This window comes from Brachyistius frenatus, unplaced genomic scaffold (genome assembly GCF_029030835.1).
Source record: "Brachyistius frenatus isolate BFR_SWC_R1_liver_20210118 unplaced genomic scaffold, ASM2903083v1 Contig_115, whole genome shotgun sequence".
Taxonomy (NCBI): domain Eukaryota; kingdom Metazoa; phylum Chordata; class Actinopteri; family Embiotocidae; genus Brachyistius; species Brachyistius frenatus.
In genome coordinates this window covers 263,808-287,409 of record NW_027210714.1, presented here as the reverse complement: position 1 = coordinate 287,409, position 23,602 = coordinate 263,808, and the positions used below count along the sequence as shown (strand labels likewise).

General features: G+C 44.0%; 1 protein-coding gene across 4 annotated transcripts in view; it reads left to right on the top strand.

Moving 5' to 3' along the window:
• The window catches only part of LOC138629425 (C-terminal-binding protein 2), a 95,807-nt gene that overhangs the window by 23,687 nt on the left and 48,518 nt on the right, over positions 1–23,602 (top strand). For 2 of the 4 annotated variants that reach the window (XM_069713101.1, XM_069713102.1), the window contains 2 exons: positions 17,815–18,011; positions 18,508–18,540. In XM_069713101.1, the coding sequence (XP_069569202.1) occupies positions 17,954–18,011; positions 18,508–18,540 (91 nt within the window). In that variant the 5' untranslated portion in view covers positions 17,815–17,953. Of the gene's footprint in view, positions 1–17,814; positions 18,012–18,507; positions 18,541–22,070; positions 22,144–23,602 lie in introns of those variants that run through there. The other 2 variants (XM_069713103.1, XM_069713104.1) reach the window with 2 other exon arrangements.

Here is a 23,602-nt window from a genome sequence, read left to right as displayed (position 1 = left end):
TTGTTTGGACCCAATCCGCAAAAAACATTTATATCCCCAAAACATTAAGCTCTTATTTATTCATTTCTACTTCAGTTTCCGCTCCCTGATTGTATGAACGTGAGCGAGTGAGGTCTCCATACCCCACTGCCCCTCCATATTGCTGTGCACTCACTAAACCCTCACCACTTTTGAATGATCCGATTAGATTTGAAAGATTTGATTTAAATTGATTTGTGTGTGTTCTGATAATTCGCAAAAATACTTTACACAGTTCAGATTTATCTAATTACAGCTGTGCAAAACAGCCAGCAGTCACATCCAGTGTTGTTAAAACCTGAATAGCTACCATATTTAAACAGGGCTTGGCTTTTATTACCTCATCTAGAAATATTTATTATTCAGCGAGCCCAACATTTCACCATAACCCATCCTGCTTTGCATCAAGGACACTGTGTTTCTTTGTTGTTTCTGGGTATTTCACTAAAGTCACCTGATACTGTTAATTTCACAGCATGTCGGTTGTTTTGTTGAGTACTTTTGTTCCCACGAGGCCGCTGGATCCTCACTTTCATTAAAGTTGTTTGGAGAGTCTCTCAGCTTCGGTGCCTCATAAAACAAACTGCTATGGTGAAAATAACTAAAAACCACACAACCCAACTCTACTCCTGTTTTATTAGCACATGCACACAGAGGCAGACGCACACACACACACACACACACACACACACACACACACACACACACACACACACACACACACACACACACACACACACACACACACACACACACACACACACACACACACACACACACACACACACACACACCAAAATGCAGTGTTTGTTGAGGTTCTAATGAGTCCCAGTAGCAGCGGTTTTATTTTTTTTATTTTTTTTTCCCTCCTAATTTGACATGCTTCAATTGGGCTGGGTCCCTCTCGCTCCGCAGACCTCAAATCCTCCATGCAGGGGCCTAATGAATCTTCTCCATGTACACAAACAAAGGACAAACAAAACAAGCTGGAAACACTCGCATCCCCAAGCTTCTAATCGTCCTAAACATGTCAATCAATCACTACGGCTTGCTTTAGCCTCCTTTTTTCTCCAGACAAAGGAGTTATTAGTCACCCATGAGAACATATTAATCTTAGAATTGGCGGGTGTTGCACTCGTGTTGGTTTAGGTTTATAACTTTGCCTTCGTTTTGCTCCAGCGCTGTGAGAACGTTGCTTCCGTTTAGGAAGGTGACATGAAGAACAATGAGTCGAGCCCCGCCGGTCTCCTAGGGCGCTGCATGTTAAGGCTCGGCAGTAATTGAATCGGGGCTTTAGCTGCCCACAGAAGACCATGCGAGGGAATTGTCTTAGATAGTTTATAGGGTAATAAAGTCCCTCCGCACCAACACCTGCCAGCTGCGCTTAGCTTTCACCAAAACAGTCTATTTAATACCCCCCGCTGTGCACCTGCAGCCCACCCGGAGCGGTCAGCGCGCACTTCAATCACACCAATCAGCACCGCCGATGCATGCTGCATCTCTCTCTCTCTGTCTGCTGGACGCTCCTGAAAGTTGTGATTGGGGTAATTAAAATCTTGACTCAATTAGCTCAGCATCATTGACCTTGTTTGCAGGTTAGGATGCTGTATCTTTGGCCAAATGCAATTACTGCAGCCATTTTCCCTTATCCGATCTCCTCATCTGCTTACCTCAGCTTCTGACGAGCGCTCGCTCTTGTAAATACTGAAAAGTGTTTTTTTTTTTTTTTTTTGTGTGGACCATTTCCTCTCTTGACAGCAGCTCACATCTTTATCAAAACGGCTTCTGTATCTCCTCTAGAAAGGATCAGCTGAGTGGGTGAAGAGTAGGTGGACATTTGCTGCAGGGCTGATGGCATCTAAGCATTGTAGTTGACACAAAGAGTCTTTCATACATCAAAATCTGTGTTTACTTAAGCCAGGTTTGAGCTCTGGTCAGTCTGCAAATGTGAAAAATGCTGCGATGAATAATGCTAATTGCATCCCTGACCAAACTGCACCTTTTAAAATGCCATTACTGGCCAAGCGTGCATCTTCTCTCTGCCCTTTTTTTTTTTTTTTTTTTTTTGCAGCCAGCTTTCGGTATTATTAAGGAATTGTGCATTAACGGCAGTCAGCAGTTTTCGGTGCTGCAATCTCATTACATTTACAGGGAAGGGATGAAGAGCAACAAAAAAAAATTAATTGGAGGCGAGCGATAGTTAGGACAGGAGCCTGGGCAAGGGCAGAATAAATCAGAGGTCTGTTTGACAGCTTTATGGCACCGGAGAGGGAGAAGTGGTTGATTTTAATGGGTGGAGATAGAAATGTTGAGTTACTTTATTTTTCCCTCTTTCTCCCGATGACACACACTCCCCGCACACCCCGTCCCCTTCCCCCTCGTCAGCGTAGGCACACAGCCCCTCACCCCTGAACTATTTGGGCCGGCGTTATATATAGAGTTAATCCCCCCCCCCCCCCACAATGCAATAATTCATGTGTTTCATGCAGTCAGTGTCGCGCAGGAACAGCGCGGGGTAGAATTGATCATGTTTCTTGTGCAGAGATTGTAGCCTCCTTCCCCACACACACACACACACACACACACACACACACACGCACGCACGCACGCCTCCACCTCCGGTCCGGCCTGTCACCAGCTCCACAAACTGTCCCCACCCCTCTACTCTTCATTTATCCTCCCCCCATTACTTCAGAGGTTAATTTGGCTAAAAGAGTGTCCACTTCCAGCAGTATTTTTTTTGCCGGCCCAAAAAAAACAACAACACCTAGCTTGGTCGATGCTACAACAACAGATCCTCTGGTCCTCAGTCCCTCTCCCAAGCCCTAAACTGGACTTTCATCTTCTGTCCCTGGCCCTGCGGTCCCGCTCACACCCCCATCCCCAAGTTCACGGAGGTCATCCCCACAAGGGGCCGACCCCCTCATCATCACCGCTGACTTAAGCCTTGTGCTTTTATAATTGGGGGGGGGGGGGGACTCTGGCTGGGAAAGCAACCAGTGAAGTGGCTTCTGCAGAGTAATGGGGGGCCCTGCGCTCTATGCACTTATTTAATCTGGGCAGACCTCTGTGTGTGGTGTGTGTTTGTGTGTGTGTGTGGGGGTGGCGGCGTGTGTTTCTGTGTGTGTGTTTCTGTGTGTGTTTCTGTGTGTCTGTGTGTTCTGGGATTGTTGTGTGCTTGTGGGAGCAGATGGATCAGGTCACACCTCAGAAGACATTGCTTGCATATTACACCACATTGAAGTGACTGAGATGCAGGGCCGCTATTACCAATTATTATTTACATTATTGATTGATCTGTCATTTATTTTCTGATTAATAATCAGCCCATAAATGTGAAATATGCCCAACACAAGTTTGAAGAGATCAAAGTGATGTCTTCAATTTGCATGTTTTGTATATACATATATAAAAAAATAACAACCACGAAATTCACTCGATGATGAAAGCGAAAGAAAAGACGTGAAGCTGCAAATTCTCCCAGTTGAGAAGCTGGAACTAATGAATGTTTGGGGTGTTCGCTTGATAAACGGCTTTAACAATTAACTGAATAACTGAGCCCGGCTAACATCACTTGATTGTAAGCGTATATACAAATGGAAACAACTGTAGTTAACAAAGAGTAGTACTGTAGTCATTTGGCTCTAACAGTTCAATCAATTCATCTGGAATTACGAACGTAGCTCCAGCAGAAAGGTCTAATTAACGAACTCCGTGTTTTGCACATTTGTAACTTGGTGTTCAAAGACATGGCAGCGCTGTGCAGGCTCTGCTTATTTTCCTGCAGGTCTGAGCAGTGGCAGCGTTGGGTTTCTGCAGTGTTTCAGAGGCCTTGGCTCGAACCAGCCAGCCAAAGATAAACAGTGAAAAGCATTTTCCCCCAGGCCTTGAACACAACTCAGTAGAAAGTTGAAGCCTTCACCTTAAACTCGAACATGGAAACTCTCTCAAGGAGGAGTTTGAGAGAGAAAGGGAAAAAAAAATTGCTTCTCTACGTGGTCTGGCAGAGTTGCAGAGCACATTGTTTTCATTTATTTATTTTATTTCACTTGGCGAGGTAGAGGTGAGTTAAGTTTTCTTTTTTCTTTTAGCAGTGGGAGGGGAAGAAAAAAAAAAAAGGAGGTCACATTTGTTGGCAGTGCTGTGGGAGTGCACCGATACGAGTGTGAGGGCTTTGTGTCAGGAGACATTTTGTGGCAGACAGGAGAAAGACCTAGCGCTGTGACAAGGGCTTTTCTCCTCTTTAAAAGGCGTGACGACCCCCACGACCCAGCCGAGTTGAAACGGGGGCCACGGCCGACACTCATCCCCGGTTGAGGGGCGGGGAGAAAAAAAAAATCTTGACGGGAACTGTTTCATTATTAAAAACAAAAACAGGGGAAGATATCACATGTTTTGAAAGAGCAAACATGTTTTTGGTGCAAGTGCCCTTTGCAGCAGGAAAGTCCATCACCGCTGCTCAAAGCAACATAACTGACCTAAACCCTGAGGCGGTCAGCGTGTCTTCAACGCGTGATTCATCCTTTTTTCATGGCGTTTCCTCCCCCACGTTGTGTCGGGGGGGGGGGGGCCGTGTACGGTCGCGGCCTGGGAGGGGATCTCATTGAGCTTTTTCTACACTTCCACAGACGTAGCCACGTCTTCATGTACCCTTTCCACCCATTATCGCTGACTTGATGCATTTAAATTGCCTATCTAGTGGAGCGCTGATACTACGCGGCATTCTCTGCAGTTCGTAGATAAAACTGACGACATTATGTTGATATTAATGCTTTATTGGCTTCCTTTGATGTTTCGATCGTCGATAAAAGGATGCTTTGATCGGACCGAGAGAAGACACTTAATTTCTTACTGACGGCAGCTTGCAGAGAGCAAAGACTGCAGAGCTTCTGTTCATGTTGCCGCCGAAGCGATTTGTTGAAGTATTTGTTGCTCTTTGCAACTTCGTGAATCGGATGATTGTCAGCTTTGATCTGTTTTACATGAATGTAAATGTGGTCGGACAAAACAAGAGGTTTCAGTTGCCATTGGATTACATTTATATTTACATTTACGTTGTACAATTAAGCAATTAACATCCTTTTATGTTCTGTGACATGTACAGAAGAATGGAAGAGGCATTATGTTCCGAGTTAACGTGCATCGATCTGCAGGGTCACTGAAGGGTTTAAAGTGTGAAAATAATTCGTATCATATGTTTTGCCCAGTTGTGCACATCTGTGGTATTTTTTGGAGGAATGTATTTACACAGTTCTCTTTACCATCTTTAGCCAAACATGAACTAGGGAATGTATTTTGAGAGAATTGTGACCATCACTTCAGTAAAGAGACTTGTGTCTATGGTAAGGCACAATGCAGCTGTTGTTGGGACAAATGCTGACAGGAAACCTTAGTTGTCGCTCATCTGTATATAATGTCCAGTTGTTGCATGATTGTCATCCAGAAAAATGTAACGTGTGGCCCGGGATTATAGTGTAATAACAGCACGCTGAGCTAATGGTATAAAGAAGTGATACGGGTTTCGCTCGGGTGCCCCCAATTTGTTTCCCCCGGGTTCGGAGAAATGCAGGAACAGCAGAAATGCCGCGTCAGCATTTGTTTGAGAAAATTACCACACAACGGCTGCATTCTTGATGACACCCCCCCCCCCCAAAAAAAAAAAAAAAAAACCTCTCACCCAGAGTTAAAAAGAATCTCAGTCTAGCTGTTAAATAGGTATGAACAGATTTCTCCCACTTCAGCGTTGAGCAGATGCAGAGATGTGCTCCGTCTTTGGAAAGAGAGGGTGCATCCGCGCTCTAATCAATTCAGGTAGGGCAGCATTATCTGTGGAGCTGCCACCAGAGCCGCGCTGTACAATAACTCAAGGCGGGCATTTGAGAAGTGTGCGAGTTTGATCCTGTGCCAGGGTGATGAATAGCTGTTTTTTTCTCTTTTGTTGCCCATCAGCACTTTTATTCCGCAGTTAATCCACCCGGCCATGCGCACTTCCCCCACTGTAATTTTTCACCTTGCTGTGCGAGATTGTGCTCGTGTGTTGTTGGTGAGTGTTTCCGTATCTCGCTGTCAATGGCAGGGATCGTGCTCTCTTATAAACACAAACACCTGCATCTGCTCTGCTCTGCTGCCATTGGGGGCTGATTTAAAGCCGTGTGTGTGTGTGTGTGTGTGTGTGTGTGTGTGTGTGTGCTGGTAGGATTGACATCTCGTGAAAAGTTAGTGAGGAGTGGAAGCCATATATAACATGTCAGCGGGCCCCGGTGGGGGGAAACACTTGTTACCGAGGTGTGTCAGGTGTTAAAAGGATTGTCATGTTGTTGGAGATAATGCAGCTCAGCCACTTGATTTACAACACCCGTGTAGGTGATGCTTCCTGCTGTGACCACGTCCACACCAACAACAGTGAAATCTGAAGACCGGTGTCTCCACCCCACCCCCCACCCCCCGCCGCTACACTAAGCTTGTGTTTTTGTTTTCCCCATCCAGCAAAGTGTCTTTTTTGTAAACACTCAGCAGATTAGATGCTGCAGATGTGAAAACGCCGGCAACACTCGCAATGTCCCCAGTATCACGTTGTAGCTCGGTGATGGCTATATATATATATATATATATATATATATTTGTATTAAGGCAGCCGATTGCACATTCTGTCAGATGTTGGAACTAATGTGAAATATGATCCCCGTTCACGAACGGGCTTCTGTGTTAACCAGCAGTCATGACCAAAGGTTGTATAGTCAAATGGACGTATCTGAAAAGTGAAGGGCCTTTAAGTGCAATACCAACGATGGCCACTAGGGGCGGGCTCCAAAAACAACAAATAGATTCTCAGTCAAAAAGCATCAACTTCTTGAATGAAATTCAAAGCCAATATTTTTATTTTTTTTTCCACACGGTGTTGTGATGTCATTTCATAAAGTCATTCCTTGTAATTTGGTTTTTGGTGGTCCTTCTAAAAAATATTCCACCATTACTTGGATTTTAGGCCTCAAAGACGGGTATGTTTGGGGCCGTGTGTGGTTTGATTGACATGTCTGAGGTGCAGGCAGGTTTCTGGTATCAGTGGCCGGACATAGTGTCACTCCTCCCCAGCCCGTCCAAATGTGGTCACTTCTGGTTACAAAAAAACCCAACAAAGTTGGTCATGTGCAAGGACAGCCACGAAGCACGTTACCAATCTGCATGTGCATTTAGTAAGCGGTAAAAAAAACAACCTGTAATATTACAAATACGGCTGAGGAAGATTAAACACTCGGCACCTGAAACATTTCCAGAGGACACCAAAACAGTGGTGGAGACTGGAGTCACAGCTCAACACAACCAAACACTATGGGTTCAGATTTCAGGGAGGATGGGCAAAGTTGAGCTGTTACAAAACAATAACATAACTCATCACTCCGATCAGACTATCATAAAATCACCACAGCGCCATGCAGCATAGCAGGAATCGGGTAGCTTTTATGAACCACAATCAGCACACAGTTTCATCCTCGTTAAGTTGTCTGAGTACCGAAGGAGGGAAAAAATATGGAAATGAGCTCAATGAAATAATGAGTTTGACTGTATTGAGCCACATTCTGAAGAGCAGAAACGCGTGTTACGGGGATGTTGGCTGCGATGGCGTCATTTTGTGTGCAAGCCGAAAAAGAGCAGATTTAGCTCTTTTCTCGTTGTTTGGATGTTTTATGTGGACGGGTGGATTTATGAAATTGAAAAATTACCACACATACTGAAGAGCATTTTCACACTCAGCTGGTTTTGTGTGGAAACAGTCTGAGTGGCCACATTCTCTCCCCTCCCCCCCTACCCCCTGAAAACCATGTGTGTGGTGGTGTATGAGATCTCTTGCAGCAGACGGGTCACAACTGCACAAACAAATAGTTAATGAGGTGGAAGTGGAATGACCTGAAATCGTGTACGCAGCTTCGCACCCTGACAGACCGCCCCCCCCCCCTTTCCTTCTCCCTCACCAGCTCTGATTAAGGAGTTGGGGGGGGGGGGGGTCCTCGTGGTCATATTTTAATACAGGCCTGGGCACTTTGAGGCCCTCCTCAGCCCTGCACTTGCCGACATCTCTTGGTGGTGTTTGGGGCTAGCCGTCCTCCAGAGAGCTGTTCTACATACGGCGGACAAGGAGCACAGCTTCGCGCAAAAGCCTGCTGAGACTCTACACCATTTATCTCTCAGCTGCAAGGTTGGGCCAGTACTAATTGACTGAGCTGTGTGTGTGTGTGTGTGTGTGTGTGTGTGTGTGTGTGTGTGTGTGTGTGTGTGTGTGTGTGTGTGTGTGTGTGTGTGTGTGTGTGTGTGTGTGTGTGTGTGTGTGTGTGTGTGTGTGTGTGTGTGCGTGTGTGTCAGTCCTGGTCCCTTGAAGCACGGCACATTAGTAGAGCCTGAGATGATAGGATGTGGTAAAGAAAGAGAGCGAGAGCGCGAGAGAGAGGCCAACCTTGCGTTAGAGCCCATCAGAGGGGACTCGGATAAAAAGCTCTCCTGTAAAGTCAGTTATTGGCTCCGGCTCTCCAAAATGCAGCCAGTAAAACTGCTCTGGGAGCAGCTAAACCACACAGCTGATGCTGCATTTAAAGGGCAATTCTCCTTTATTGCAATGGAGGGCTTATTTTGTCATTTCTAACACAATTCATATCAGTTCCGATGACACCGCACTCAGAAATGTCACATAACACGGAAGACGATACTTCTCCAATACTGGTAACTTACTCTACTTGACTCCATTTGCTATTGATAACGTGTACTTTTCCACTCGTATTCTCCCCATGCAGCAGCGCTCTTAAAGCAACGCCGCAAGAAACTACTGCGACGCGATCTTCAACGCGACACACTCGTTGGATCCTTTCTTCGGAAACCAGACAGAGCAGCATCTGCACCTCCTCAATTGGCCACGCCGGAGTTTTGCAGGTTACCATTAATCGAGCACTCCAGCGAATAAAAACCGAATAACAATAGTAGCTTGGCAAGTGTCCAGGATTCTCTCTGACCACTCGGCAGTCGGCGGTGTTTTCGTGTCACCTTGTTTGGAAAATCAACCGAGGCGATACCAAAAATAATGCCCCGACAATATCCGCGACTTTTGCCCGATGCAAAAGAAGCGCAAGCAAAGCGAGTCAAGTCAAGCCAAGCAGGTACTGGCAGTGGAAAAGAGCCTTTAGATGATCAGGCAGGTTGTAAACAAACCCTCTTTATTTGCTGAGGTAACCAAAAGCGAGTGCACCCGAAATCAACGGTGTTTTAAAACTGTGCGCACCCACAACTGCTGCAAGTATCTCGGACTAAAGTTCAACTATGAGCTCAGTCTGTGCAGTGATCGATGTTTACAATGAACAGGTTTGGGAATCATTTTACAGTTTGCCTCCAAATTAGTACGACTAACCTTCAGGTTTGTTAAAAAACATGTCGGATTTCCTGGCTGCACATATTCATCAGCCTGTGATGTTGTCATGTTCCCATATCACAGCAATTAACTTGTTATTGGAATAATTACCATTAGACGCTGATTGCCAGAAGTACAAAAATTTTGACAAACTGGAATTGCCCATAAGTGTTCCTGGCTGTGTGAGTCCTCGTCTTGTGTGTTGCGGCACAACCCCTCACGCTCTTTCTCTGTGTTGCACTCACCACTCTCTGCTCTGGACTTTATCAACACGTTGTTTGACTTGGCCTCCTCCCAATCTAAAGCCCAAGTACAGCGCGGAGTTGGCTGTCTCACCGTCCGCGGGGAGATGGCTGAGCGAAGTGTGTGTGTGTGTGTGTGTGTGTGTGTGTGTGTGTGTGTGTGTGTGTGTGTGTGTGTGTGTGTGCGTGTGTGTGTGTGTGTGTTTTGTGGGCACATTCTGGGGAGGGAAGGGTGTGGGGGAGAGGAGGGAGGGGTGGGGGCTGGAAGCACCTCATTCTCCTGGACCAGGAAGCTCTGAATCATGCTGGCTCTTCCTGGAAGGACCCGGAGGGAGCCGGGCCGAGCCGGCTGGACTCAGGCAGGCTGTCTGAGCCGGAGCCTGGCCTCTCGCTGACACCAAGCTGGTGGAGAGTGCAGTTCTTACCTCACCCATCGCGAGGCAGGGACACGCCTTCCCTCTGCTCACCAGGTTGGCACGCCGCAGGCGTTTTCCTGTGCGCTGGGAAGTGTTTTCAGCTTCGGCTTTGGCTGCGGCACGCACTGATAACCTCAGCCTGTGGAACTTTTGAGAAGCAGGATTTTATTGATCGGATGTAAATAGCTCAAGGTGGGCTACAGTAGCTCGGATTTTGAAGTGCTGCCTTGTTTGTATATTTTGAGATGAAATTTTCATTGCTGATAGTTCAACAATTCTGCAGTTTGAAGGTATTGACTTTAACATGCTTACCGAGCTAAATATAATTGTGTCAAGCTGTCACCTGCCTACGCTGTCACATACGGGGCTGGTGTAGTTCATGGAAATCACACTCTCCCTTGCCTGAGGTGCCGAGGAACTCGGCATGTAAGTTGATATTAATAGTAGAGCCGGGGTTGGTGCTGCAGGGTGTCCGCACCTTCCTGTTTTCTCTTTCTTTGTTTTGGCCCGATGCTGACAGATTTACCTCCAGAGGAACTCCAGCATCTGAAAGGGAAAAATGGCCTCCATTGTTCAACGTGGGCTCTAATGGAAAGAAAACAGAGCCATTTTTGAAGAAAATAACAGGGGAGTAATAACGGTCTGCAATATCTATGGTATAAACAACCTTGTTTTTTAGACATGTGTTTGTTATTTCTCACTTGAAATTGAGAGGAATTTTTCCGAGTGAAGTGTGCCTCTCTGGGTGAAAGTGTAAAGTCTCAGTTAGAAGTTTAGCTCGCTTTGAGGAGGTTTTCATTTCGGAGTCTCTGAAGAGGCTCGCTGAGCTCCAGCTTTTGATAGGAATCAGCTGTAAGAGGGGATGGATATTGCCGCGGCGCGTAGTCCTGCTGCACGTTGTCAGATAACTTTTTACCAGTTGTCTCTTCTCACAATTTTCCTGTCAAACTCCGCTGGGAAATTAAGTCGGGAGAAGTAACGGCAGAAGTTATCCAACTCTGTTTTTACAGCCTTGGCAAGGATTCCCACAGAACTCACATTGAGACATCGCAATCGAAATTCAAAGAGGTTGTAGCATCAGCTGGGAAAGAAACTAAGATAAATACAGACTCCAGAGCCAAAGTGTGTTTGACAACTCATTGAAAGATTTTATCTAAAGCCTGCTCGAATGAGATATAATTTGGCAACTTACTAAAAATAACCAGTTAAATCATTTGAATCATTCTGTCCGTTTAATACAGATAAAATATGCCGCGTGTGACTCCAAAACTCATTTCTCATCAGCAGTAAGTCAAAGCTGTCGTTTCCCAAATAGATTCAACAGTGTATTTTGGGACTTCATTTCATCTGAAGATTGATAAAAAAAAAAAATCCCTGTCGTTTCCATGTGGTTTATGTGTTTTTGCCACATGCTGAAAACATGTTTAGATTGGCCGTCAAAGATTGTAGTACAGTATGAGGATTTATAGTTACATAATACAATTCAAACAGATCTAAATGAAAAGACTATTCCCATCTAATCCTACCTCATTTTAATCTTCAGAGATTTACACTGCGAGTCATTTTATTTTATGTAAAAAAATAAAAACAGCAGCTGCAGAATATTTTTCATCATAATTACTGAACAAATATTGAAATCCACTCAAACCAGAAAGTGCTCCGAGTTGCATACCTGTACCAAAGCTGAGCGATCTGTCTGTCTGTGCATTTTTTTTTTTTTTTCTAAAAGAAAATTTTTGTAATCTGGTTTTGCATCAGAATGAAGACAGTGATAAACAATTGTGGGACACATGTGTCAGATTCATTTATTGTTTCACTCAAGTAAGCTCATGGGAAAAAATGTCTTGGCAATATAATCCTTTGAAAACAACTATAGATACCAGTGCTGCAACTAATGATTGTTTTCATCAGTTAATCTGCAGATTTTGATTAATTTTCTGTCGATTGACGAATCATTTTTATTGGACAATCGTTCGGATACACGCCAAAAACTAATCTCTGGTCGGTTGGTTGGTTTTGCATTGAATTTCTCTTAAATCTGTTCCATTGCTGTCATATGTTGCTACTGTACGTAACAAGCACAGCAACAGATTGCACCGCAAACAGACCCTCCTTTGTTTGACTATAATAAATCACATGAATTATACGAAAATTTGGCGAGTGCCGTTGTTATTTTAATTGCATGTTTACCCTGTGCAGACATTTGGGGCTAAAAACTGTGAGTCAAAGCGTCAACAGGCAGCCACGTCTATTTGAAACTGAAATAGGAAAACACTTTGTGTGCTTTGTGTTCTACTTTTTTTTGTCCTTTTTCTTTTGTGCTGCATTTGCAGCAATCTGGCCTGCCAATCAAGACTGAGCATTAACCAAAATGAAATGTTATTTTAATTCCGTAAAAGATTGAGTTGATGGTTGGATGCTTTCACCTTCAGATTTTATGTGCGTTTCAGCTGGTGCACAAACTGTAGTGTCAGCTTTAAGCCCTAAATGTCTCATCAACCCCATAAAACCCCCTGTTAATATCTCCCTGCATCGATGTTCTTCTTCCCCGAGGATATCAGAACTTCCAGGTGAGGGATACAACCTCGCCCTGTTATGGTTTTAATGCGGATTGAAAACATGTTGAATATTGTTTTTCTGGATCTATCCATCGCTCAAATGTTTCATTGAGGAAAATCCTCCACAAATGAGTCCCCACAGTTCTGCAGTTAACAGACATATGTGGAAATGTATTACTGATAGATATAAAAATGTCGGAACCTGCCCTGCCAACCATCACAACAAGAGTCTCCCCTTCAGCGGTGAGCCCTGGGCTCCAATAACACTCCTCTTACATCCTTAGAAAGTCTTACTGGAGCAGACCCCAAGGCTTAATGTCAGCAAATTAATTATGGATTCACCCAATTAGTTCACAAACTACACTGTGTTCCAGGGAAAATGATCATTCCCCCAAACGATGTCTCTCTTCAGTCTTTGCCCCAGTGTGCACTCTTCCTCAATTGTGTGTGTGTGTGTGTGTGCGTGTGTGTGCGTGTGCGTGTGCGCGCGCCTGCGTGTGTGAGGCGACACACAGCAGGCAGGTAGCCTGACCTTTTTAATTATTCAATCTCTCAAACTCATCCGCACACACTCTCTCAGCGTCCGGCCTCCAGTTTGGCTTCTCGGCAATCACCCTCCTGTCCAAACACATTTCCGTCTGTCTTAAACAAAAGGAAGCAGCCTCTCTGTTCTGTTCAGTCTTTCCCAAATCGCACCGATCTGTGTCAACACGCGAAACGATACTGTAACTGTAATGACTCGTTTAACCGTGTGAGACTGACTCAGATCGGCAGCCCCCCTCCCATCCTCCTACTATCGTCCTCCCTCCCCTCCCCCCTCCGCTATCTGATAAAGTAAGTAATCACTGCTTTCTAAAGAAAGTCGTTCAGGGGCGTTGCTCATATCTGTTTGCCAAACCAAATTATTTTCTTATTTCGGTAAAGTCAATTAATCACAGGGACAACTCTGCTTGTGTGCGTGTCTCTCAACAGGAAGACGGATTGCAACATCGGCGGTGCCATCATTAAATTTGAGTGCTTTACAAAAAAAAAAAAAAAAAAGATGCCGTCACAAATCAATTCAATTGGAATTTTGTTTTCTTTTCCACGTTGTCTCGTGGTTAAAGTCACAATGTCGGGTGGAGACTGGAACGAGGACAGCAGCTGATGATTATTTTCATTATTGATTTTCCGATAAATTCCTTCTCGGTTGCATTAATGAGTTATTTCGTCAATTAAAGGTCAAAATGGAACGAAAATGATAAACACGAGTTCACAAAGTGGCATCTTGTAATTCCCTGTTTGGTCTGGATAACAGTTAAAAACCCAATGACATTAATTTTCCTATAATAAACGGAAAAGAAAACGGCAAATCCCCATAAGTGAGAATCTGTAACCAATGACTGAATTTGATGTCAGTTAATGTTGTTGTTGATTGACTAATGAAATAAACAACCACAAACACTAATCGACCTTTTTGGAAGCAACTTCCTCCACACTAGCTATACTGTCTCGGCAGACTGACCCGTCTGGTTGTCGTCTACGTAGATTCATCTGTCATACACCCTGGACCTGAGAGCCAGATCAGGAATTTAAATGGTCTGAAAAAAACATGCGTGTGAATACCATTTAAAACAAAATAATAAAAAAAATAGAACTTATCTTGTTCAAATGTTCTTCATAAAGTGTGATTTAAAAAAAGTCTTGATAAAAGTCAGAGGCAGAAAAAAAATGTTGTTTCAAAGTTTCCCCAATACTAATGGATAGAAGTTTAAATACATTATAAATCCAATCCCAAATGTAGAGCCGTGAACAAAATGAAAGATATTTCTTTAAGCAGAGCATTTTTTTTATTTTTTTTATTTTTTTCTAAATGATTGAAACAGTTCCACATTTGAAATATATACGCGTATTTGTTGTCCGTTTGACAGTTAGACCAGAAAGTACTATTTCCGTACCTGCGTGTTACCGGTGAGCTCAGCTCAAACTTAGCGTAAAGACAGGGTTTTTACACAGTGTAAAAAGTCTTCATGCTCAACTATGCTAACCGTATCCTGGACTCACCCCACCCCCCACCCCACCCCACCCGCCGCTAACATTGAGCAGGGTTTGTGGACTGTGGATTTCGCTCACAGCGGGGCCATCCTTGGGGGGGGGGGGGGGGGAACCGAGCCTGCCGTCGCAGATATGGATTCCTACGTTTAATGTGTCGACCTCTCGCACGCAAATGTTTCTCTTTCAATGAGCTGTGGCTGCTGAGTTTTATCGATCATCTGACTTTTAATGGCTCTTAAATATTAAGATTCATGTATATGACCTTTGTGTTTGGATTGAGTGTGCAAAATCCCCGCCTAAATCCCCCGCCAGGCCCCGCTGGCTGCACCGCCGGCTTCGTTTCAGCTTTTTTTTTATTTTTTTATTTTACTCTATGGAGAGATGATGCTCTGTTTCATTGTTGTTTTAGTTTTTTTTTTTTATGAAAGAATTGAGATTACGCTCGGCTGTATTGTACAAAATCATGGAGGGAGGTTTTTGGGATCACTCCGCTTGTAGCTGGCTGAGAGCGACAGAAAAGGAGGGGGAGAGAAAAGGGAAGAACGAGGGAAAGTTTTGGCCTCTGCGCCGGTCTCGTTAGCCTCTGTGAGCACTCTTTTCTTCTTTTTTTTCCCCTCTTCCCACCCTCTCTGTCACTCTCACTCTTTATGTCAAACACACACACACACACACCACACACACACACACACACACACGCACGCGCGCGCACGTCCGTCCGTAAGTGGACGGCCCTGGAAGAGGGGCGGGTGATTGATGACTCTGTGTGAGAGACCTCAGAGGCAGCAGCACTACAGAGAGATGGACAGATGAAAAGGGAGGAGGAGGGACAGCGAGGAAGACTGAAATGAATCAACTAACCGGGTGAGGCCTTCCAGCGGCAGTTAACATACTGGAGCCGGGGCGCTGCATTGGTGAAAAGACACCCTGGAAAGTAACCCTGCGTGGCTTCCTCTCGTCAAAACCGCTCCTCTCTCGCTACAGAAAAGAGCCTTTTTCTCAATCATTCAATTGATCGAGAACTGAATCTGCCTGTGAATCGCTGCCTGTTCTGGAAGAGGGATTTTCTTCTCTTTCGGAGATTTGTTTTATTTTTATTTTTTTCACTGGTTAAATGGGTTTTTTTTTTTTTTTTTTTTTTTTGGGGGGGGGGGGTGTCCTCATCCAACTGCATGGTCTAAGGATAGGTTGCTGTATGCGGTGCAGATTGTAAAGCCCCCTAAAGTTTGACTTGACTCCAGACTATTTCAGACTCTATTCCTGACCTGCTCTGAATTTACAAGCTTTGTTGATGTAACACATCTGGCTCAGAGCTAAAATGCTTGTCAGGACTTTTATGCTCTGTCTTGATTCCAGAAGTTGGCTGTACATGTTACACGCGCACAAACCGTTTTACCCTAAAGTGTTGCGAGAAACGCCCTCTCAGGAAAAGCACCCAGGGAAATATTCGAAATCATTAACTGTCAATCAAACTAACTGTCTTAATTATTGACAAACACATAAATAGACAAGGCAGGTTGGGAGAAAAAGAGATGGTGGATGACAGAATAGACTTCGAGAAATGTGTGGAGTGCTTTTCGGCAAGCTGCTGTGTGCTGTGGCCTGCTGCTCTGTGTACCTCCCAGTGCGATGGGTCTGCATGGTTCCATATGTGTCCTAATAATGTCACGTGTCACCGCCACCCACACCAGACCTGACAAATTACCCTGACGACTGAAGCGCAGGTCGACTCGCAATCCGCACCAACCCGGTTCCTTCCTCGGTGAACTCTTTACCTTCTCGTCCTTCCCTTTTTCACCCCTTAATTCTGACTACAAAAGGACTGCGGAAGACTCCTGATTTTGCCTTGATGCTTTCTGACAGAAAGAGATGTTTCAGTGATCTCAGCACTTTTTGAGAGGAGAGGCGCCTCGGGCTCAGGTCCTGGACGAGCACGCCGAGAAATCCGAGAGTGAACATTTTAATCCCCGTCGTGTTCAAATAATTTTATTCTAATTCACTGAGATGCTGCTGATCCTCGCTCTTTATGTACTGCCAGTGAGGAAGTGCACCGTCCTCTTGTTTTCTCTCCAACAAAGATGCAGTTGTACAAATAACTGCCTGCGTTTCTGTCAGTGAAACTGAATCGAAGGCTTTGTCAAGCAACATTTCCAGACGGATCGACTTCTCCAAATCTGAAACGACTTGAACTGCCTGTCAATCGAAAACTGTTTCAAGTTCAGAGGTGGAGAAGGTGTGCGAGGACGCGCAATTTCTCTTGCAGGTCTTTGCCATAGAAATGACTTTTTGAAGCTGAAAAAGTCAACGCTCGGAGGAGAACTAGGGATGTAATGAACTAACGCTGTTGTATAGAAGTGTATAGGAAGTGAGATACTGTAGTGTGCTCCTTAACTACCCTCTATTGGCCTGAATGTGTCATTACATGACAGTCAGCCTCCAGGTGCAGCACATTGACTGAAGAGCCTCATTTTGTCAGATGATGAATTTCCCCCTCGCAAGTCTTATCAGCTTCCTTCATCTTTTGTCAGATTAATAAGTATTTCTACGCTCGCTTTGTTTTGAATTGCTTTCAGGGTTTAAAAAAATAAAATAAAATAAAGAAATAAAAAAGTGTGGGGCGGGGAGGGGGAGTAGATTGCTATTTGTAAGAGTCGGGATACCTCAAATGCCACCGCGATCAATAAGGAATATGATGAGTGACAAGCTAGATGGAGCTTCAGATGAGTGTTTGTCAGTGAAAGAAAACACACTTCAAACGGGAGAAAAGTGGAGCTTTTAGAGCACAGAAGCTTTGTCACTTTTTTTTTTTTTAGCGCAAATGGAGCACTTTGTCACCAACTGTATCTGAGTGCATGTGTGTGAGATCGTGTGTGATTCGCTGATTTCCTGTACCTATATTGCCTGCAGCTTCCCCGGCTCTTTGTGTGCGAGAGCCTGAGTGACTTTGTAGTCAAGGACTCTTTAATGCCTTCTCGTGTCAGAGGATTTTCTTTTTTTGTGTGTGTGTGTGTGCTTTTACATCAATAAAATGTGCGTATACAGTATTTGTGTGTGTGTGTGTGTGTGTGTGTGTGTGTGTGTGTGTGTGTGTGTGTGTGTGTGTGTACGTTGTGTCAGGGTCGTGTTTAACCAAGTTTCTTTGTGCCCTTTTCTTGTAGGTGTATGTGCCGAGGCGGTATGCCCCGGGGAATAGTGCTGACAGTGCACTAGGAGTCTGAACCTTGTCAGTATTTGTGGCTGAGGAGGAGAGGTACCCCGCCGAGCCGTGCCGTGCCGTCCCGTGCTGTGTTTGACGCCATGTCCCTGACTGACAAACACAAAGTGAAGAGACAGCGGCTGGATCGGATCTGCGAAGGTAAAGTCACGTGTTTTTTTTTTTTGTCCGTATTAAACTTTTTTTTCTGTCACGCTTTTCCCATAACTTAAAATGTAGTTTAAAGCACCTTTTTCAACGCATACAAACACGGTTGATCTCATAGTGTTTCAATCCAAATTTGGATTTCACAGTAAACTTGATCTGGGTGTGATATTGATCCTCTGAGTCTGAAGCTGCACTAAATCAAGCAGAAAGATTTGAATGTTTTGCCGTTTAACTTTTCAGTGTGGTGTCTTTTGTTGTGTTTTGATCTGTAAATCTTTTTCTTTTTTTTTGTTCCCCAATATCTGTGAAACGGTTCAATAAATAATCAGGGCCCTAGGTGTGATCAGACTGATTATGATCAGCATTTGAGCCATAATCCCGTGAGAACAAATTTGGTGATTTGTATGTGAACAAACATACAAAAGATGAACATTTTTAGAAGATAGTAACCCGTTTTTAACTTTTATATCTGCTGTTCTTTTACCTGCAGATCACCAAATCCTTCCTCGCTGTGATTACACAAGTACGTTGCGTTATTTTGCAAAAGAAATCATCACTAGACTTGTTTTGTTTTCTTCTTCTTTCTCTTACTGACACTGCTTCAGAGCTGTACATCCCCCGGCCAACCATCCTTGCTGTTGTTGGCACAGCCCTAACACCTATTGGTGATCAATGCCCATTGATTGCTATAATTTTCTCCCGACACAGAGCACATGTCGGAGACCGCAGTAACCGGTGTATGAATGTTGACCTCAGCAGCGGGCAGTCGTCTGGCGGATGTAAATGAGATTACTGCTTTATTGTGGCCTCTGTGGTTTGTTTGTGTGGGAGTGTCTGTTATGTGACTTATGGTTCTAGAGAATCTCTAAACATCTGAACTGAGGTCCCATTTTACCGCCGGGGATTGAATGGTCTCCGTCCTGTTAAGGCCCGTTAAGAAGCAGCCATCATGCAACTGCAATAATCACGAGGCTTCAGGTTGTGGATTATAGGGCGCTGGTGTTGTATTGAAGGACCTGAACATAAAGTCGGAATCCCTTAATGCGCACATTGCTAAAAAGTTAGCCCGGGCTAGAAGGAATATGAGTCTTTGTGTGGGTGTGTAAACTGTGTCTGAAACCTTGTGAAAGTGCATTTTTAAACCCACTTGTTTGACTCTGCTCAGTGTGTGTGTGTGTGTGTGTGTGTGTGCATGTTTGTGTGTGTGTGTGTGTGTGTGTATATATATATATATATATATATAAATGTTTGTGTGTGTGTATGTGCACGTGTGTGTGTGTATATGTTTGTGTGCGTGCATGCATTCGTGTGTGTGTGTGTGTGTGTGTGTGTGTGTGTGTGTGTGTGTGTGTGTGTGTGTGTGTGTGTGTGTGTGTGTGTGTGTGTGTGTGTGTGTGTGTCTGTCAGACTGTGTCCTGAGGTAAAATCATCTCCTCTCTGCTGTCTGGGTCCCCAAGAGGCTTGTTAAGCTGCTGGGCCCTCCTGGAGCCAGCGCAGGGAGAGGCAGACATGACTGCAGTGCTGGAAAATGAAGCTAGACGCACCATTACCCCCGGTGCCAGCATATTTGTTTTGCAGCATGATGTAAGCACCTCCACGTCGTGCACATGAAATGAAGGACGTATGCCACGCATCCTGTAAAAGCTCCTAGTTAGACCCCAGAAACCTCGTCCTAGATTTTGATTCCTGCCACTGTGGTAATGGTGAAATTTTGACAGTTACTCGATGGATTTGGGAATTTATTAGGACATTTAGAAGAAGACATCACAGCTCAGCATCAATACAAAACATATTTAAGAATGTGGTTAAGGCTTTAGTTGGTTTTTTTTTCCTCTTTTGCCACTCAAAAAACAGCTTCCTTTTTTTTTTTCTCCCACATTATTTGTTCAATTAACTTTTCGATTATATCGTCTTCATATTTTATCTCCCTTCATATTATAACATGAATTTCAAAGCTTTGGCGACCAGGTTTGTGGTTCGGGTGGACAATACAATACAAAGATAGATATATAGAAATGTAGTTGAATTATCATTCTTTAAAAAAAAAAAAAAAAAAAAAAAAAAAAAGCGGAACTATGCTGCATGATGTAATTAGACACGCATAAAGATTTAACTTATGTATGCATGTTCTTGTACAAGATAATTAAATTACTGTTTAATGCCATTAACTGTTTTCCACGGTTACTGCCGTGCATTACATTCGACAAACCTATCTGTGTGTGTAAAACAAAGACTTTCAGAAATGCACTTATTCACTTTAAACTCAAGAGTTGCACGACAATAATGATTCCACTCTGTGGTAAATATGAAGCTGGCTAACTTAGCTTAGCACAAGGAGTGGAAAGAGGGAGGGGGGGGGGGACTGCCCTGGATCTCTCCATATCAACTTCCAGCACCTCTTTCTGTTTCTGTTTCTTGATACGTAGGAGTTGCCAGGCAACCAGCATGCATAAGGTACCAGTCCCATCCACCCCCCCCCCCCCCCAAGTAAAATTATCATTTTTACTCATAGGTTCTTTGATAAGATCTTGTTTCCTTCCTCCTTAGTTTTACACTTAGCATACTGACATAACAGTGCCATCAATCTCCTTAACTAAATCTTGTCAAGAAAACAAATAAATGGCATCATTTCCATGATTTTATCAGTTCATAAAGACAAATTAATGAGTAATTTGGATTGCAGGATTCTTTAAAACAATAGAATCATGTCATGCCGACTGAAAGTCAGTGAACATTATTGAATAATTGCCCAGGCCTCAAGATGAGTCATAAAAGTAGCCGTATTTCATCGCACAGGTGGATCATTTATTGGTGGAAATCCTTCCCGATTAGAGTTGCGGTCCACATCCAGCTGCTGAATTGGTGTGAATCAGACAGCTGAGGTAGTTAGTCATTCCTGGGGGGACAACAGTTTGTCTGCTCTGCTGGGCACGAGCTCAAAGCCCACAAGAGACAGTAACAGGTGTTGCTGTGATGCATGCAGAGCCACTTCATGTTGAGCCTACCTGCCGACGTTCCTCCTCACACACTCACAAACACACACACACACACACACACACACACACACACACACACACACACACACACACACACACACACACACACACACACACACACACACACACACACACATACATACACACAAAAGCAAGCTCTCCAGATGGCCATCATATAGGATCAGTGAATCAGTCCTCTGGCGGCCATTGTGAGGGCGTAAAGAAAGAAAGAGAGAAAAAAAAAGGAGCTTGTGATTTGTGATTTTGTTCACGAGCCAATGACCAGGCAGAGTTGTCCCGCTGATTGCATGTAGCGCCGTGATAAGGCTGCCATGGCGATTGTCTCAGAGCAAGGAGAAAGCACACATGAAGCAAGCCTCTGCTTTTGGTTTCACACGCAGGTAAAATCCTCACAGGTGCCTATTTGGCTGCGGTCGGGTGCAACTCATCTTAATCCAGGTTCACACTTCAACCAGGCTCGCAGTTGGCAAACAGATACAGACCAGATGAATCCATGATTCGTGCTGTCTCTTCTCAATCTCTTTCAAGTGAAAATCTGGAACGTTCTCTTTCAGAAACGTCTGCTGAGACCACACTCTCTCCGCACTGTCCAACAGAGCCTTCGCCTTTGTTTCTATTGTTTTCCCAACATTCAAATCCAACTCTTGTCATCCAAGACACTTTCTGACGCCATGCAAGGTGTAAATTGTATTTTTTTTTATTTTTTTATATTACAGCGTTGCCCAAATTGTTCATTCTGGCTGTTTTATATTGCCATTTATGGCAGTGGGATCACAAATGAAGCATCTCAGAAAACCCGGTGGCGAGATGACAAGGCTGATTAAGCCATTAAAGTCCTTGATATGTATTTAGCATAATCTGGCCTGTCTGCAAATAAGGAGGCAGGGAGCTGGTTGCAAATGTTTTTATCAAAAGCTGCTAGTTAGCTCAATCAAAGCAGCTGCTGGGAAGCATCAGCTTTAATTCAGCGTTATGAAGAATAGAGAGAGCCTCTCTCTTTTTCATTCTTCCTCTTGTTCCATCTCTCTCTCAGGGGTGGAGAGATTCGTTTCTGTCATGTGAAGAGATGAGGAGTGATCTGCCGTGGCCCATGTTCCTCCCAGCCTCAGGTCCTTTTCATGTTCTCGGCTTAATTTGAGCTGAACCAATGTTTATCATTCTGCAGCAACTGGGCCGAGTGGCTGGGAGGGAGGACAGTTCTGCTCCTCATCCATTTTTTTTTTTATTTTTTTTTTTCCTTCTCCTTCTGCTAAGATTGTTGTTTTGCTTGTAGACTGCAATACTCTTTTCCCTCTGGGTTAGATTAGAGCTGCTCTAATCTAGTCAGATAATGTTTTAATCAACATCTGCATTTTATTCATGTTGTGCAACATGATGACAATTTATGGCGGTATAATTAGGAGTATAATTTATCCGTATTAGCTGCTGAACACAACACAAGTACTTCAGTAGACAGTTGTGCCTTCTAGTCTTGATTATATTTGCTTATTACCAATATGTAAATTGATTTATCTTGCGTAAACTCTCAACTGAAACTGGCCTGGAGTTATAGCAGTTGAGGATAAACAATATGATCTAATATTGATAGATTGACTGCTGGATTGGTTTGTGAGCTGCTGTTTTGAAGCCTCGAGCATTTTGAAAGAAGCGAGCATGTTTGAATGAGCAGGGAAGGAGCGGGTGGTTGATCTGAGGACGCTACGCCCCGCCCACCTATACCAGAAACCTGACTGTCCCCCAGGCATGTCCATCAAACCAGACACGCCACCAAACATACCTCTCTTTGAGGACGAATATCTTATTAATTATTGAAATATTTTCAGAAAACCCACCTGTTAGAAAAATTACTGAGGCTGGATTCAAAATCAAACATATCGGACATTTGTTCTTGCAAGAAGGAGCAAATACGTGTACACTCAAAGAAAGGTGTCCAGCACTGCTCGAAGTCTCTCCTCCGTAGTTCAGCTTATACACGGTGTGACAAACAGTTGACAGTCACCCCCGTTCCCTCTGTATATCTAATTTTGTAGATAGTACTGAGTGAGGTCGTAGGTCACAAGATAAAGGTTCGGAGACGTTGTAACTGAGACTATAGAACCACGTTGTGCAACGGATAAATGAGTACATCTTTTTTGAGACAATAGGAACATGTTGTGCAACAGATAGACAAACATTTGACAAGCATGATGAGTTCATTATTTTTCCATCGACTCTGATCACAAGGAGTAAATACAGTAAATAAATCCATAATCACTTGTGGAAAAAAACATATTGACTTTGTATTTAATGAGAGAAGTTGACGCTTTTTGAATGGGAGTCTATTGGGGCCAAAGTTTTTTATTTTGGAGCCAGCCCCTAGTGGCCCTCAGTGGTATTGCACTTAGAGGCATATCTGCATTGCCTTCACTTTTCAGACTCCGAAGACTGTCCATTTATATATACTGTTTCTATTCTAAACGTACAACTTATCTGTAAGCCTGTTCTTGCCATCTTTTCCTCGCTTCAACAGAACTGACAGGCAGGAAAATTTTTGTGCAACATGTCGTCTGATGAATCCCTTTCATGATG